Below are 18,440 nucleotides of genomic sequence, written 5' to 3'. Positions count from 1 at the left end.
CAGTCTCTTTCTGCTTCACCATGCCATGCTAGCCTCATCCCCTAAGGATAAGTACCAGCACCCTCGTACTCAGTGGACCCCAGAGCCTCCCTTCTTTCTTTAGCTCTGTCCCTCTGGCCTGGCCCCCACTCCTAAGATAATGGAAGGGGCCTGGCCTTACCCACCCCCAGTATTACTCACACATATTGAGTTGCCGGACGAAGCTGGCCATGTTGTTGTGCTTGAAGTATTTTGGCAGCACCTCCTTGGCAAACTGGCCTTGGTCAAAAACATGGAAGCTATTCCCACTCTGTGGAGAAATAAAGCAGAGGGGAGTTAGTGGTGGACATGTGGCAGGGAACAGGACCTTTCTCTGTCTCTTACTTTCCTTCTTTCCTGCCCTAAAGACAATACCAGGGCATGGGGCCTAGGAGCCCGAGGTGGAGAATTCACTAGTGTCTTTACTGTAATCATCACAGTAAGCAGGAACACAATCCCCAAATTGAACAGAGTAAAAGTAGAGGACTAGCAAAAGGCTCAGTTAAAAGGCAAGTCCATCTTGCATGGACTGATGAAAAGTGAATGTACTGTGTAAAAAGGTACAGCAATATTGTAAGACGATCACATGGGAATGACAACTATTCTCAAACAATGATCTGAGACAACTGTGAAGGACTTATGATGAAAAATGCTATCCATTTACTGATCCTTTATTTAAAATATCATATATACATATAAAAACAACTGAAAAAAAAAAAGACAAGTCCATGTATTGTTTGGAAACAGTTATTGGTTACAAAGGCTCCCTCATCTGGCACAACCTCCATGAATCTACTGATCTCCTGGCTGCCCCTGTTCTACTCTGAACCATTCCAGTCCTTTTCCAGCTAAAGGCCTCTCATACACAATGCAGGGCTGATGGGTTCTAACTCCTATTGATCCTAGGCACCTGAATGGCCCACATCTGAAGCCAGACTCAAAAACAAAGCTCTTTTCATAGCCTACAACTCAATCAATCTTGGCATGTAGGCCCTGACTGGTAGTGAACTTTGGAAAGTCTAGAAAAGAACTGAGGTTATTTCAGCCCGGTAGGCTTCTGTATGGAAGCTGGGAAGTGCACTGGATAGAGCAATGAGCCTCGAGGAAGGAAGAGCTGAGTTCAAATCAGGGATATGACATTTTCTAGCTGCAAGACACTGAACCTGTTGCCTGCTTCAGTTTCCAAGTTGGTAAACTGAAGAGCACAATAGTGTCTCCCTCCCTCCCAAAGCTGCTCTGAGGATGAAATGAGAGAGCATTTTTCAAGAGATCAGTACAGTGCCTGGCACAAAGGAAGTGCTTAATAAATACCGGTTTCCTTCCTTCCTGAAGATCAGGTGAACACATCTAAAACCTGCTCTCACATTAGGTTCCCCTCCTCTGGGAAGCTAGGTGGCTCAGTGGATAGAGTTTCAGGCCTGAATTCAAATCACACTTAACCCAGTTTGCCTCAGTTTCTCATCTGTAAAAGGAGTTGGAGAAGGAAATGGCAAATCACTCCAGTATCTCTGCTAAGAAAACCCCAAATGAGGTCATGAATAGTCAGATACAACTGAATCAAATGAACAACCACCACCCTTCCTCTGGGAAATGTGACCTCTCCCTTCCCTTAGGTTTTTTTCTTTTCTAGAGCACTGTCCTGTCAGACAAATGGGTTGCCCTCAAAACTAAAATTTATATTTCAACTATTCAGGGGGAAAGCCAATTGCAATGTTTTGGGGAGTAAAAGGTAGATATTTTTCTGACATATGAAGTAGGAAATAAATAAGATTAAAAAAAAAATCATGTCTACAAAACCTGGTTAATACGTTTTCTGTAACAGGCTTAAATTTCATTTCATGAGCAAGGTTTACCCTAGTTCCATCTCTCAATCTGCCAAACTCCAGATCACAGAACAGTCAGGCGGGCTACTGACCATTCCCTAGTCACATGGCATAACCCAAAGCCCTAAGCTTTCAGCTCACAAGTAAGAATTCCCAGGTACTACTACTCAGATGCCCAGAAAGAAAACTGTGCTCTCCTTGTATTCTCAAGCAACAAACAAAAGACATCTATTAAGGCCCTTCCTATAGTTCTAGGCACTGCTAAGTATAAATACAGGGCAGCTAAATGGTACAGTGGATAGAGTCCCAAGGCTGGAGTGTTTGACCCTAGGCAAGTCATTCAATCCTCTTTGCCTGTTTCCTCATCTGTAAAATAAGCTAGAGAAGATGGCAAACGCTTTAGTATGTTTGCTAAGAAAACACCAAATAGTATCACAAAGAGTCAGACATGACTAAAAAATGATTCAACAACAACAACAAATAATAATAAGAGAAAGAATGACTAGATAGACTGAAAATTGGGAAAAAGGTCTCTAAAATGATGAGAGGCATAGGGGCACTGGTGGTAGGTAGTAAGGAAAAAGACTATCTTTTTACTTTTGAGATGGGAATAATTAATAATAGCTAGCAGTAATACAGTGTTTTAAAGTTTGCAAAGTGACATACATATATTATCATTTAGGAGAGAATGGGATAATGCTGAGATGGACAGGCCTAGGGAGGAAAGGGAGCTTGTGACAGATGGCCTCAATTCTTCCAGTAAATTGAGACAAAGTCCTATAAAATGCTTTCTAAATCTTTAAGTGATGAAAAAACATTCATTATTCTACTATTCCATCCATGCCCTAAGCATGATTGTGTAGCTATAAAGAAAAGACTGATGAAGACCCTGCCCTCAAGATGCTTATAGTCAACTCTGAATTCTTCAATAGATCTGTGATTTCACTGATATGGATATTTTCAATGGTATAGTTTGTAACCAAATCATACTTTCTCCACCTGTACAGCTTTTGTCCATATCCTTCCAAAGATCCGACTACCTTCTGCATTGGAACACTACATGGGTACCAACACCAAGCTCCTTCCAATCATGTGTAATCTCTTATTCTTGCTATAGGGCTGGTCCATCTCCTATTCCTGTCATACATTCCTTATAACATGCTCCTCCCTCTTTGCATTAAAATATGTCATGGTTTATTTATGCCAATCATTTGTCTCTCTATTGTCCTTTAGTTGGCCCTCAATCATGACACTTGGAAACTGTTGTACTCCCTGATTCCCAGAATATAACATTGCTGTGAGAATATTGGTGTGAAACAGGTTTATTTTTGTTTTAAGGAGAAGCTGGGGGCTGTTGGAAGTGTACAATTTCCCAAGTCCCATTCAGTCTACTTTCTTCTAACTTTTCAACTGTAATTCTGGTCACTGTGTCTGTTTTTAAGGTCTGGACAAGATACATGTACAGATGGATCAACTGGATATCCCAATCAGGACAGTGTTCACCCAGTTGGTTTTCCTTACCCAAATTGTTAGGCTGAATTCTTTTGAGTATCTATACTCCTGGGCACCAACACAACTACATTTCTATTAGTGTGCACATAATAAATTTCCCAAAGTGGGCATATTATTTGAATTTTCACAGCACATTTCCATTGGGCTGGGACTAATTATTATATTTTACAGAATTATAATTTCAAATAGAGTGGATTCAAATACATGATAGTATTCATGGGGATTGGATTCCTCACTTGCACTCATTAGGACCTAGCTTAGGAAAATCACTGAAGAAAGTTCCCTCTGTGACATTTGTTAAGGAATCTCATATGACCTTAAACACAGGGAATGGAAAACACATTGTTTGGAAAGTATGAGTTTGGGTTTTCTTTTACCAAGTCAAATACTATTTTTTGTGGTCAACTAACATTAAGCACAGTTGGATCTTTTATTCTCTGAATCTTTCCATTATGTGATACACAGATACAGTTTGCTGGAGAATATCACTGGAAGAGCATGCCTAATGCCCTCTCAGAACTTTATCAAGGATGCCCTTAATAATGATATAGGTTGCTCCCAAAGCTTTTGTAGAGATGTGAAACAAAGAATATGGGGGCTGCATACTGCTGCCCTCTTGATTGCCTTCCTCCCCCACCCCCCATGGAGTATTGCAGTCACTGATTTTTTTCTGATCACTTATTACTGTTCCCCTCTTTGAGACATCTTATGAATTGATCTCTTATAAGCTTTTCAAATCAGGGGGCATGTCTCTATGGTAGGAAAGTATGAAACTTCCTTGGGGTGGAGGCAAGAAATAACAGTCAGAATAACCAGGTATTTTCCAGTACACTCTAAATATTAGAAAATTAATAATCCAATTATTTCACTGAAAACATATCTAAAATCAAACTCAACAAAAGAGACTAATGTGAAATGTGCCAAAAGATAGTTATGTTCACTTTACTCTGCCATACAGCATCAAACATCTAACAGGGCACATCCAAGGTCACATGCGAATCAGCCTGTGTCAAATTTCAACGCAAGGGGATCTGCCACTGTCAGTCATTGTAGGCTTATGACATAGATGAGTTATGTGGCTTTTCTTACCACAACTGACATGAAATGTGTAAGCTCAAAGTTAATCAATCTTAGTGTTAAGAGTTAAAAGTACCATAATGTTGTTATATTTCTCAACATAATTCATTTTGGTCAGTACAATATAATAAACTAGTTTACAAAAAATCTTGCAACTTTAAAAACTGATATAACCCAAGAAGAATTATAATTGACATTTTCAGCAACTTAGTTGGCACATTTTTTATTATATATACATTTTGTTAGTGAAACAGTATCCCTTCGTGATGGATAAATAAATAATTGCTTTGAAGAGAAAAATCCACCAGGGCGGCTGAAACTAGAAAAAAAAAGCATAGTTTAAGTAGTAGGAAATGCTAAATATAAAAAACATCATTTGATAAGGGAAATATTAGTGCTACTTATAACTACTGATATAGCTGAAATGATGCAAAGGGCTCTAAATGGTCCCATCTGCAGATTGAATACAGTGGGAATAACAACTGTCCATATATCTGAAGGCCTTTGTAATCAATTAACTGAGAAATTAAATTCTATTTGGTTGTATGAATAGATGAAGGACAGATGTAGTTATAGATGCTTATTTGATTGCCTAGAAACAATATTATAAATGACTTCAGGGAAGATATGTTACTTTTCAATGCAACATTAGAAGAAAATTTCATTATAAATGAAAAGAGTGAACGAAAGTGGGAGAATTGTATTAGACTCTAGTGATGGAGCTCAATATTGGTATAAAATGTAGCTTTTTGTGCAATCTGGATATGTTGCATGCTTCACAATCACTTGTATTGAAAAATATAATAATGAAGGGGGGCAGTTAGGTAGTGTAGTCAACAGAGCACTGGCTGTGCAGTCAGGAAGACCCAAGTTCAAATTTGACAGCAGGCATTTACTAGCTGTGTGACTCTGGGCAAGTCACTTAACCCTGATTGCTTAGAAAAGAAAGAAAAACAGAAAAAAGAATAATCCAAACCCACTACACAGGTAAGTAAAGGTTTATCAAAGTGACAAATTTTACCATTATTTGCAATATTTTATTTGTGTAAGCCAGTTTTCTTTGATAGCTGTTATACAGACAAAATATCAATCTCAATTAGTGGTCAAAAAATTACGAGTAGCAACACCAATTTAATGCACCATTATTTTGATAAATTTTCAGCCAAACAAGATCACTCATATACTATGTTGTTATGTTTATAATTTTATAAAATCATAAAGGATTTTTCAATAAATCTGTGTATATTTTTGTGTTGTCATAAAGTCTAATGTTCTTAATTTTATTTGAATAGAATTTGAGTAAACTTATTTTCACAGATTATCATGAAAAGTATTGAGGAAGGTCAAGTTTTGAAAAAAAAAAAAAAAGAGCAGTATCATCACATGCAGTTTGGAAACCACTGCCATTATACCTTCAAAATTAGATAACTCCCACCATATAACATATACATTTGCATATACTTGGTTGGGCCCAGCTGTTCTTTCCTCTTTTATTTTCTTAAAGTGCCATTTCTATTTCCTCACATCAAAGGCAGAGAGAATCCAAGTGTGATGGTTCTGGATTTTTTTCATTTATTTTTATGTTTGGTGCTTTAAGCTTCATCAAATACTGTTTGGATGATCTGGTATAAACAAATCTTAAGTCAAGTTTTCTAAAAACTTGTTTTTCTTACAAAGTGATACTGCTCAAAATCGTCCATCATCCTCCATAGAATTTTGCGAATAAGTTTATAACTCAAATCAGTTTGGACATTGTCCCTAGATGTCTGCTGGGTGAGGAGATCTACAGGATTTTTGTTCTTTTCATTGTAACAACTGCTTTATAATGGTTATCATCGATGGGAAATAGTGAGAGTCCATAATGATGTCTGTTCACTTATCCATTTTTTCACTTGGTGGAGTCAAAAGACTGTTTAGATATGTCAGGCTCAAGCTGTTTTAGTTGTACGTCACATTGTCTTTTCTAATTTGTTGTTAATTTTTATCTTTGCTATAATAGATCAATGATGTGACCATCCAGATGATTTATTTTAAAATTTTCATTTTTATTATGACCATAAAAGTCAACCATGAATATTTCAATAAAGATTAAAAAGCACTGTACGGTAAACTACAAACCTGTTTATGTACTTACTTAAAAGTACTTACTGAATATAAACAATAGTGGCAAAGCTGTCTTCCTTGTCTTTGCCACCTTCTGAGTTTCTTTCTCCTCTTTTTGTTTCTGGTATATTCCTTTTTTCTTTTATTTAAATTTATTTATTTAAGTTTTCAAAATTCATTTCCACAAAATTTTGGGTTCCAAATTTTCTCCCCATTTCCCTCCCTCCCACCCCAAAACGCCAAGCATTCTAATTAACCCTATCACCAATCTGCCCTCCCTTCTAACATCCCTCCTTTCCCTTATCCCCATCTTCTCTTTTGTCCTGGAGGGCAAGATAACTTTCTATACTCCATTACCTGTATTTCTTATTTCCTAGTTGCAAGAACAATACTCAACAGTTGTTCCTAAAACTTTGAGTTCCAACTTCTCTTCCTCACTCCCTCCCCACCCATCCCCCTTGGAAAGGCAAGCAATTCAATATAGGCCATATCTGTGTAGTTTTGCAAATGACTTCCATAATAGTTGTGTTGTATAAGACTAACTATATTTCCCTCCATCCTATCCTGCCCCCCATTTCTTCTATGCTCTATTTTGATCCTGTCCCTCCCCGAGAGTGCTGACTTCAAATTGCTCCCTCCTCCCATTGTCCTCCCTTCCATCATCCCCCCTACCCTGCTTATCTCCTTCTTCCCCCACTTTCCTGTATTGTAAGATAGGTTTTCATACCAAAATGAGTGTGCATTTTATTCCTTCCTTTAGTCGAATGTGACGAGAGTAAGCTTCATGTTTTTTCTCTCACCTCCCCTCTTTTTCCCTCCACTGAAAAGTCTTTTACTTGCCTCTTTTATGAGAGATAATTTGCCCCATTCCATTTCTCCCTTTCTCCTCCCAATATATTTCTCTTACCCCTTAATTTCATTTTTTTAAAGATATGATCCCATCCTATTTATTCACCCTGTGCTCTGTGTGTGTGTGTGTGTGTGTCTGTGTGTGTGTGTGTGTGTGTAATCCCACCAACTACCCAGACACTGAAAAAAGTTTCAAGAGTTACAAATATTGTCTTTCCATGTAGGAATGTAAATAGTTCAACTTTAGTAAGTCCCTTATGATTTCTCTTTACTGTTTACCTTTTCATGCTTCTCTTGATTCTTATGTCTGAAGGTCAAATTTTCTTTTCAGCTCTGGTCTTTTCATCAAGAATGCTTGAAAGTCCTCTATTTCATTGAAAGACCAATTTTTCCCCTGAAGTATTATGCTCAATTTTGCTGGTAGGTGATTCTTGGTTTTAGTCCTAGTTCTTTTCACTCCTAGAATATCATATTCCACACCCTTCAATCCCTTAATGTAGAAGCTGCTAGATCTTGTGTAATCCTGATTGTAATTCCACAATACTTGAATTGTTTCTTTCTAGCTGCTTGCAATATTTTCTCCTTGACCTGGGAACTCTGGAATTTGGCCACAATGTTCTTAGGAGTTTCTCTTTTTGGATCTCTTTCAGGAGGTGATTGGTGGATTCTTTCAATATTTATTTTGCCCCCCTGGTTCTAGAATATCAGGGCAGTTTTCCTTGATAATTTCATGAAAGATGATGTCTAGGCTCTTTTTTGATCATGGCTTTCAGGTAGTCCCATAATTTTTAAATTGTCTCTCCTGGATCCATTTTCCAGGTCAGTTGTTTTTCCAATGAGATATTTCACATTATCTTCCATTTTTTCATTCTTTTGGTTTTGTTTTGTGATTTCTTGGTTTCTCATAAAGTCATTAGCCTCCATCTGTTCCATTCTAATTTTTAAAGAACTATTTTCTTCAGTGAGCTTTTGAACCTCCTTTTTCATTTGGCTAATTCTGCTTTTTAAAGCATTCTTCTCCTCATTGGCTTTTTGAACCTCTTTTGCCAATTGAGTTAGCCTAGTTTTAAAGGTGTTATTTTCTTCAGCATTTTTTTGGGTCTCCTTTAGCAGGGTGTTGACCTGCTTTTCATGCTTTTCTTGCATCTCTCTCATTTCTCTTCCCATATTTTCCTCCACCTGTCTTATTTAATTTTCAAAATCCTTTTTGAGCTCTTCCATGGCCTGAGCCCATTCAATATTTATTTGGATGTTTGGGATACAGAAGTCTTGCCTTTTATATCTTTCCCTGACAGTAAGCATTGTTCTTCCTCATCCGAAAGAAAGGGAAGAGATATCTGTTCACCAAGAAAGTAACCTTCTATGGTCTTATTTTTTTCCCCTTTTTTGGGCATTTTCCCAACCAGTTACTTCACTTTTGGATTCTTGTCAAGAGTAGGGTATAGTCTGGGGATCTATAAAATCTCAGTTCCTTCAAGGTGGCACAATCAAGCATGTACACTGGTCTGGGAATAGAAAGAGATTTTTGTACCCAGAATCTTAGCAGTTACCTCTCCACAGCCACCAGGCCTCCAGTTCTGCCAAGCCAGCATTGGGGGGGGCTGGGATTCAGTCAAGCTGTGGAGGGAGGGCCGCCATTCAGTGTGAGACAAAGACCAGCTTTCTCAGGGCCTCTACACAGGGTAGAGGTAATAATTAGCTCCTCAGTGGCCCCAATGGATGCAGGCTGCTGTAGGGGCTGAGATGGGAACTGCTACTGCCTGCTGTGGCCTCTGAGGCCGCAGCTATGGGAAGGCCCTTCTCCCTTCCCAGCCAGCTGAAAAAACCTCGTCACTGACCTTTGGTGCCTGTGGGTTGAGGGATCTGCAAACCCGCTGCTGCTGGGACTAGGGATTCCACAACTGGAGATTCCCTGAGCAGAGCTGAGTAGCCAAGGCTGGGCTGGGCTCCGCATCTGGTGCAACAGATGTTTCCTGTGGGCCTTTCAGGTCATCCTGGGCTGGAAATCTCCTCCACTCTGTTGTTCTCCACTTTTGCTGCTCCAAAATTTGTTGAGATTCCCTCTCTACAGGTATTTTATGGGCTGTGTAGGGAGAGCCTGCCTTTGTGTGTCTTTCTACTCCGCCATCTTGGCTCCACCCTGTTTCTGGCATATTTCACTCCTTTTCTTGCCTGGCCCTAGCAGTCACTGTCCTGGGAAACAGCCCTTGTGGAGATAGGACCTGTGCCTCCACCTACTATCTTTCCTTGGCAGGCACAGCTATTGAGGACCTGAAACAGAATATTCTCCATCTCTGCAGCAACCTGCAGAGTCCTAGTATTTATCAAACAGTTCAACTTCAGAAACCATCTGGTTTTGTTAATTAAAATAACGTTAAGTAGATTTGGTGCTGCCTGCTTTTCCACCACACCTGAATGACCACAGGACTTTTCAATCTGACTTGCCGCTGAAACCTTCACCATATATTGTCTATCTCTATAAGAATGTGAGCTCCTAGATAGTAGAGGCTTTTAGTACAGTTCTGTGTATATAAACATTTAAAGCTGTAAAAAAGAGTCTCCGTTTGATGTATAACTTTCTGTTTTATGGTATATATAGAAGTGCTCATTTTAGTGAAAGTTTGTAAAGTTCAGAAAAATAGGAAAAATAAATCCAGCACTCAGAAAAGTTTTTTTCATTCATTCATTTTTTGGGGGGAGTATCACTTCCATTACCCACTAATTCCTAACTTATCAGAAAGAAGCTGTCATTCCATTATTATTACATATATAAATATAAAATTCATTTCTTCATGAGCCCACGGATGATAGCACACAGGGCCCTTCTATTCTCTACTATCTCCCAAAGTCTGTCCAGGCTCATATTAATTGCTTCCATGAAACTATCTATCCATCTCATTCTCCACTGTTCTCTTCTCCTTTAACCTTCAACCTTTCCAAACATCAGAATCTTTTCCAATGTGTCTTTCTCATTATGTTGGCCAAATTGTTTAAGTTTCAGCTTCAGTATCTGTCCTTCTAATGGACAGCCTGACAATTTCTTTAAGTACTGATTTATTTGATCTCCTTGTTGTCCAAAGGACTCTCAAAAGTCTTCTTCAGGACCAAAATTCAAGTGCCCATTCTGTGGTGCTCAGTTTTCCTTATAATACAACTCTGAGAACCTTACATTACTAGTGGAAAAACCAGTTTTGACTATATGGATCTTCGTCAGCAAAAGAGAAGCAAGCCCTCTCAAAAAAGGAGTCAAGAAAAGCAATTCAATATATTATGTCTGTAAATATGCACTTTCTTTATATCCTGCACCAATTGCTTCTCTGCTAAGATACAGGAAAGGTATGCTTCATCACCAGTCTTCTGAAACCCTAACTCGTCCTTGCATTGATTACATCTCTAAAGCCTTCCAAGGTTGCTTTTTTTCCCCATGTTATTGTTCTGTTCACTTGACTCTACGTTGGTTCACATAAGTCTTCCCAGGTTTCATCTGAATTCATCATATCCATCATTTGTTACGGCAGAATAGCATTCCAAAATTACCAAAAAATTGGCAAGGTGGCAGAAAAATGCCACAATTTATTCAGTTATTCCCCAATTGACTAGCATCTTTTTTGTTTCCATTTCTTTGCTTCAACCAAAAGTGTTGCTTATTGGGTTATAGGGTCAAAGAGTATGCACAGTGCAGTGAATGACTCCAAATTTCTTTCCAGAATGGCTGGACTTATTCATTACTCCATCAGCAGTGTATTCGTCCTTGAGTAGCCCTTCTAAAAACTGCCATTTTTCTTTTTTGGTCATCTTTGACAATCTGATGGGCGTGAGGTAGAACCTCAGAGTTGTTTTCATCTGTATTTCTTTAACAATTAGTAATCTGGAGGATTTTTTCATCTGGTTGTTTATAGCTTGGGTTCTTCTTTTGAAAACTGCTTGTTTATCTCCTTTGACCATTTATTTATTGGGGAATGGCTCTCAGACAATTGATTTAAAAACCACTTGTTTTCCTGTCAGTTTCACTTTTTCTGATGTTATTTGGTGCTTACCATGTATACTACTTCCTTCCTCCTTGAACGAGGCTTCTACGTAAGGTTGGAAGACTGTGGCCTTTTATTTCTTGATCCTGAGCCTTATTTTCCATTTTTTTTTTAATGTTCTCCCCTTTTGACATATTTACATTGAGGTTCTTAAGTATTAAAAAATTAGTTGATTTAATTTGGAGGGACTCATCAAGTTAATCAAATTTCTTATCATCTCTGACTGATAATGGTGAGTAAGCTACAATTACCTTCATTGTAATATTTGCTTTTACAAATCATGGGTACTACAAACCAAGATGACAAAGTGTTCCATGAAATGATATTTTTACTTGCTTTTGGACAGGATAAAGTCAACCCTGCCAACTTCTTTGTCTTTCCAAGGAGAACCTAACTCATCCTTCCACAATGATGCAACTTCCTTATGCCTTCTGGTTTCATTTATGTAGACAATTTCAATAATGATATAGTTTAGTTCCTGCAATTATACATTGATGAACTGACCACTGAACAAAGATGTCATATTTAGAGAACATATATTGAATGCTTATAGTCTATAAACTGTGAAATTCTTAACATTCTCTGTCACCTGGAATGCAGAAATGGAAAAGGGTCAGAGAACTCTGCTTCATGGCCAAAGAATTTATCAGCCTGGTAATGTGTGTTTGTGTTCAGATAGGCTAGATAGCAGGCAATACCTGTTAGGCTTGCACCTGAAGCCTTTTAAGCATGGCAGAACTTGCCAGAGCTTGTATTCCTTTGGTTTGGCTCTCAGGAACCTTAAGCTACACCATTATACAAAAATTAGGCACCAGAATAAGACTTTATAGTACAGTCTAGCAGGAGACCTAAAACAGGAACACATATTACAGTATGAGACGATATGGAATAAGGGCCATGAGGGTGTAACAGATAACTGCTGAAACTTATGTAACACTTTAAAGTTTGCGAAGAACTTGGTATAATGTACTAGAGGGGTTCAGATGAGGGGACAAATACACGTACTTGTGGGGGGAATCATGGAGGAAATAACACTTGAATTAGAACGTGAAAGAGAGGTAGAATTTCACCAGGCAAGTGGAGAGAGAAATAAGGGCAAAGAATGAGAAATGGGAAGGCATCAGATCTATGGGGAACAGCGTGCAGCTGAATTTGGTTAGAGTACAGATTATATGCAAGGGAATAGCCAAAGAGAAAAATCAAGAAAGGCTGGGCCAGGGGTGGAGGGGCGTGGAAGGGGGGCATGAGATTGTAGCAGTCTCTTAATATCAGATTACAGAGTTTATGTACTTCATTTAGTAGGGTCATCATCAAAGACTTACTCTGGTACTTCACTGTGGTATTGATACATTGAACCCATGTTCTGTGTGCAGCTGAAAATAACAGAGATAGTACCAATGTGGATTTGTCTATAAAAGGCAACAAAGTGACAGCTTTATGGACCTTTGACAAAGAAATTAATTAGAAATGTGGAGAAATGAAGGAAACAAGTTCCACTTGTCTTACGGAACTTGGAACTTCATGACTCACTTCACATTCTGGATCATTGTTTCAATAAGATCTGTGGGTCAAACCTATAAAGGAAGTCAAACCATGAAAGTGGGCAGGGGGCATTCCAATCACTTGTGAAGTAGGCTTAGAAACCTTTCATACTACATAGGTATTAAAAATGACCTCCTGGCCAATACAGCTATCTGTATATATGTAATATATATGTAATTATAATATATATATATATATATATATATATATATATATATATATATATATATAATATTCTAACTGGACCAGTGTCTTTTTGCAAAGTTATTCCCAATTATAAGCAAACTACTCAAACTTTTGGCCAAGATGGCTGCCTAAACGGTGAAAAACCAGCAAACAAATAAGCTTGCAGTATCTCAGCAGAATCACAGACTGACCAGAGATATGTGGCCTGTACGGCTCTGTGTTTAGAAGCAGTAAAAGTAGAGGGAACCCTTGAAAAAGCCCCAGGGTGGGAACATTATAAACCCCAGAGCAGCAGCAACTGGTCTGAGACAGTTCAGGTACCCAAAGGTCCCTAATACTCTTATCTATCCTCAGATACTCTAGAAGATTCTGAAGATAAAGCTCTCTGAATCTAAAAAATCCAGGGGGACCTGACCCTGGGAAGTGAAGGTTGAAACAAGAACCTAGGTGATCCAGGGTTCAGACCAAGCAGGGCTGACCACCTACCCAAAAAGGATAGCAGAATGGGAGCCCAGCCTTGACAAAAGCCCCAATTAAGGACTAAAGTTAGAGAAAGAAGTAAGCCAAAAAAGGCACCTGCCAATATAAAAAATTATTGCAGCTTTAACGAACCCTCAAAAGGAGAGAGCAATTCCATAACAACTATAAGCAGAGACTCAAAAGAGGAAAAATGGATTTTTCACAGGGCTACATGAATATCAAAAAATTACAAAAGATAATAAATGAAACAAAAGAAAAAAGAATCAGAAGGATGATACAGTTTGGAAGAAAAAGTGGTAAACCTTAAATAAACCTTACTGAAAATTAGAATAGAGCAAGAAATTAATGATTTTGAGACAAAAAATATCAGAACAAAATCAAGTGACTGAAAAATTAAAAGAAAATGTAAGATATTTGAACAACTAACTTTAAAAATAGGTTAAAAAGATAGTTTAGAAAAAAAAAGAAATGAGAAGATGGAAAATTTCTAGAAATTCTGAAGCCACAAAACCACCTCTTTCTCCAATTCAAGGAAAAAATGTTGATAGGAAGTACTCATCTGCTTTAGTATCTTTTACACAACCAACTTCCCTGAAGTACTACTCTGATACCTCACTGTGGCACACAGGTGACTCTGGGTTTTAAGGATTATGCCAATGGAATGCAACTGGCAGGTTCTAAGTGCGGTCTCTGACTTAGACTGTTTGTGACCAACAGCCTGGTTGTGAAGATGCTTATTGCCAATAGGCCATTCAATAACAAATGCTTTTGTGTTAGCAACTCATGAAACAAAAGAAATGCAAAGCAGATCTCAATCTAATGTGTCCCTGTTCTGGTTTCTGCTGTGACAATGGCAGGAGTGGAAAGGCAGTAAAGTGCTAAGAGAATAAGTCTTTAGATTGTCTTTATACTTTAACATGGCTGTTTGTACTACAAATGTGGAATCCTTATCCAGTGACCAAGAAGACAATAAACTGCTGGAGGAAGAAAATTACATTGATCTTGACCTTTTTTTTTTGGCTATACATGAAATCAGAAGGAAATCGCACCTTATGGGAAAACTTTTGAGAACTCTATAAACAACTAATCTGATCATAAAAATGATAATGCATGGAATAACTGGATATATGAAGTTCGGCAGGAAAAAGAGAGAAGTTTGGTAGGAACTATGCTTCTCAGGGTCACACAGAAACTATGCTGCTACAGGATCTATCTCGTGTAATTTAATTCATTCATGGGGTAGGGAAGTGTATATGAGACAGTGGGAAAACAGCTCTTCTTACCATTCCTTTCTGACCTACTGTGACTTTCCAGAAGAGCATGAGCCAGAATCTTTAAGGAACATTGCACCAAATCTCCTTGTATCTGAATTAGTAGGCTCTAGGCAAATTAAGCCAATCAACGAGTATCATTCAGTAGCCCACATTTGCTTGAGCACTAAAATGGGGCTACTGTGGAAGATGGACAAAGTAATATTGGGGCCTATGGAGACCTACTAGGAAGTAGTCACATCCTCTGAAGATATGGGTATAAACAGAAACCTTATAGTTTCTTTAGGACCTATACTGGCTCCATGAAAGTCCTCTTCTAATGCCTTATCATTGTGAAGAGATGATCCTGAGTTCTTGAAGGCTATGCCAACAGTGCCAATCTGATAGCTCTTAAGTCATTTGGAAAGGTTTTAAGTACTGACCTAGTGACAGACTGCATGTATACAAAGGATTAGGCTAGCTCAGCGTACAGACATCACCAGGAAGTTGCCCCGCCATATCATAAATTTTGTAAATGGATAGCACAACTGTGCATTGTGTTTGTAAAGTGAGCCCCAATGCTGATGGCATCTGCATGGATCCTTGGGTATTGAAGACATTACACTGTACTTAACTTGCAAAAAATATCTGAGCGTGCTTACACAATCAAGCAATACTTTATATAGATGGATTTGTGATTTCATCTGCATAGGCATTCCTTCTACCAGTGTCTAGACTTAACAAGAAATCTATACCTCAGTATTTCAGGGATATGTGATTTTGTCAGCATAAGTATTCCCTCCAAGGATTATAAATCATACCCTATCTCCAACTTAACACTTAGTCTTTGAGAGTTGCAGCAACTAGGAAAAGCCACCACATCCCAGACACTCTGGTAATGAGCCTCTCTGAACTCAGCTGGGAGAATCTTTGGAAGACAGACACTAGAGATAAATATAAAATCTTTACAGCTGGGTAGGACCTTAGATAGTTTCTGTTTCTCTGACAAAGGATAGCCTCCATTAACATGACAGGGCATTAATTAGTTAAAGGATTTTAAAGTTAGAAGTTACTAGAGGTATAGATAACAAAAGAATGAGTAAGACTTTCTCTCAAGATGCAGAACATTTGGCAGTAGGAGAAAGTGAGATTATTCTATTAAATACCAACCTCATATCTTGCTTAACAGTCCTCCTTCAACACAGTGTGACTGATATGGGCCACCATCTCCTGGGGGCCTGTTGCCCTAATGACCCTTTTCAAGAGTTTGCCTTTCCCCTATTATCTTCTTGGGAATAAACGTTAGACTGCACCTCCATAGTCAACACCCCTATAGGTACCCTTTATCGCATAGATGGCCCTGGACACCATCCTTTCCTCTTAATCTTCAGTTCTCTTCCTATCTACTAGCTCCTCACTTGTTGCCTAAAAATATTTCATGTCTCCTCCACTCTCAAAGAAACTCTCATTTCATGCTACCATTCTTAGAGCTACCAGTCTATATTTCTTCTTCCCTTCTTTGCCCACTCCTTTAAAAAATGATATACACTTGGTGTCTTTTTCTCTCTTCTCACTCTTCTAAACTCGCTCCAATCTGGCTTCCTGCCTCATGATTTACCTGAAGCTGGTCTTTTCAAAATTACTGATAATTCTTAATTGACAAATCTAATGTCATTTTCTCAATCTTCATCCTTCTTGACTTCTCAGCATTAGTGGTTGGCACTTTTAGTCACAATAAATTTACATTATGCAATCTCAACTGGGCTCTCAGTATAGAAAGGCAATCCTTTCACATCTTTCTATTTGGTTTATTAATCTCACTCAGAAGAAACCTTTTCATCCCTCCTCAAACCTCCTAAAGCTAGCTCCTCCAATTCCCATCCTTCTCAGCTAAGAACCTTGCCTGAAAAAAATTTCACTAAAAAAAATTGAGGCCATTCACTCTGAGCTTCCTTTTCTCCCTTTCCTCCTAAATTCCTGTTTCCCAGATGCTTTCTGCTACTATCTCTGACTTCACCTATGTCTCTACCACAATGTGGCAGTCTTTCTCCTTGCCTAGGTAAATCCTTCTACTTATACATGGGATCCCATTCAATCCTGTCTCTTCCATCCACTCCCTCTTATCTTCAATCTCTCCCCGTCTTCTGGCCTTTTCTCTACTGCCTACAAACATGTCTAAGTTTCCTCAGCCTCAAAAGATCCTGGTTAGCGATCTCATATCTCTCCCTCTCATTTGCATGTTGTGTTCGTCTTTTGTTTTCAAAGACGATCATGCCATCAGAGAAGTGATGACATGACTTGCAGTTGACTTTGTTTTGAGTGAGGGAGAGCTGTGCAAGGTCACCAGCCTCACTTTCTCCTCCTGAGCCCTCCGTTTGCAGATAAAACTTCCTGAGAAAGCCACCTACAACTGGAGCTTCCACTTCCTTCTTAATTCTCTATAGTCTGGCTTCTGAACTGACCATTCAACTGAAACTATTCTCTTCAAAGTTACAAAAGATCTCTCAATTCACAATCTAATGGCCTTTTCTCAATGCTCATTGTCTTCAAACTCTTAACACTTTCAGTCACCCTCTCTCCTCCCTGATACCCTCTCTTCTCTCTAGGTTTTCACAGGATACACTCTCTTTTGGTTCTCCCTATCAGACTGCTTGTGTAATTTCCCTTGCTGGATTTTCAACCAGGTTATGCTTGCTAACTGTGGGTGTCCCACAGGGTTCTGTCCTGAGTCCTTTTCTTCTATTTCACTTGGTGATCTCATACACTCTCCTGGATTCCTCTGTTGATGATTTCCAAGTCATCTTCCCAGTCTCCCAACCGAGGTATCATTCTCAACTCCTCACTCTCTCTACCTGCACTGCAATTTCTGACCAAGGTCTGTTGATTTTATCTTTGCAACATCTTTCAAATATTCCCCTTTCTCTCCTCAGACACTACCACAAGCTTGGTGCAGGCCCTCATCTCTGCATACCTGGTATTACAATAGCCTGCTAGTTGGTCTCTCTGCCTCAGATCTCTTCCTACTGTAGTCCATTCTCCATCAGCTGTCAAAAGTGATCTTCCTAAAGCAAGGGTCTGGCCATGTTACCTCCCCTAGTCCATAAATTTCAGCGGCTCCCTTTACCTCCAGGATCAAATATAAAACCCTCTACTCGGTATTCAAAGTCCTTCATAACCTAGCCCCCTCCCTAATTTTCTTATACCTTATTCCCCACCATGTATTCTGTAATCCAGTGACACTGGTCTTTTTATTGTTCTTCAAATGCAAGATTCCATCTTTCAACTTTGTAAAATTTGCTGTCCTCCATGTCTAGAAGGCTCTCCCTCCTCATCTCTGCCTTGCAACTTCCCTCAAGTCCCAGCTAAAATTTCACCCTCTTCAGAAAGCCTTTCCTGATCTCCCTTAATTTTAGTGTCTTCTCTTGATTCTCTTTTCATCCAGTTTGATCAAGCTTTTATGTATGTAGCTGTTTGCATGCCTTTTCCTCTAGGAGACTGAGCTCCTGTAGAACAGGGATTGCCTTTTGCTTTTCTTTGTACCTCCAGCACTTAAGGCAGTGCCTACCACACAG

The 18,440-nt window shown here is 38.9% G+C and overlaps 1 protein-coding gene across 4 annotated transcripts in view; it reads right to left on the bottom strand.

The window, feature by feature from the left end:
- HSF1 (heat shock transcription factor 1) overlaps window positions 1–18,440 on the bottom strand; it is an 89,170-nt gene that overhangs the window by 52,563 nt on the left and 18,167 nt on the right. For all 4 annotated transcript variants that reach the window (XM_072602695.1, XM_072602697.1, XM_072602696.1 and 1 more), the window contains exon 2: window positions 181–289. In XM_072602695.1, coding sequence (XP_072458796.1) covers window positions 181–289 — 109 coding nt within the window. The remainder of the gene's footprint in view (window positions 1–180; window positions 290–18,440) is intronic.

The sequence above is a fragment of the Notamacropus eugenii genome, chromosome 4, assembly GCF_028372415.1.
Source record: "Notamacropus eugenii isolate mMacEug1 chromosome 4, mMacEug1.pri_v2, whole genome shotgun sequence".
In the NCBI taxonomy this organism is placed as follows: domain Eukaryota; kingdom Metazoa; phylum Chordata; class Mammalia; order Diprotodontia; family Macropodidae; genus Notamacropus; species Notamacropus eugenii.
The sequence above is the reverse complement of the archived record's forward strand: the minus strand, read 5'-3'. Positions and strand labels throughout refer to the sequence as shown.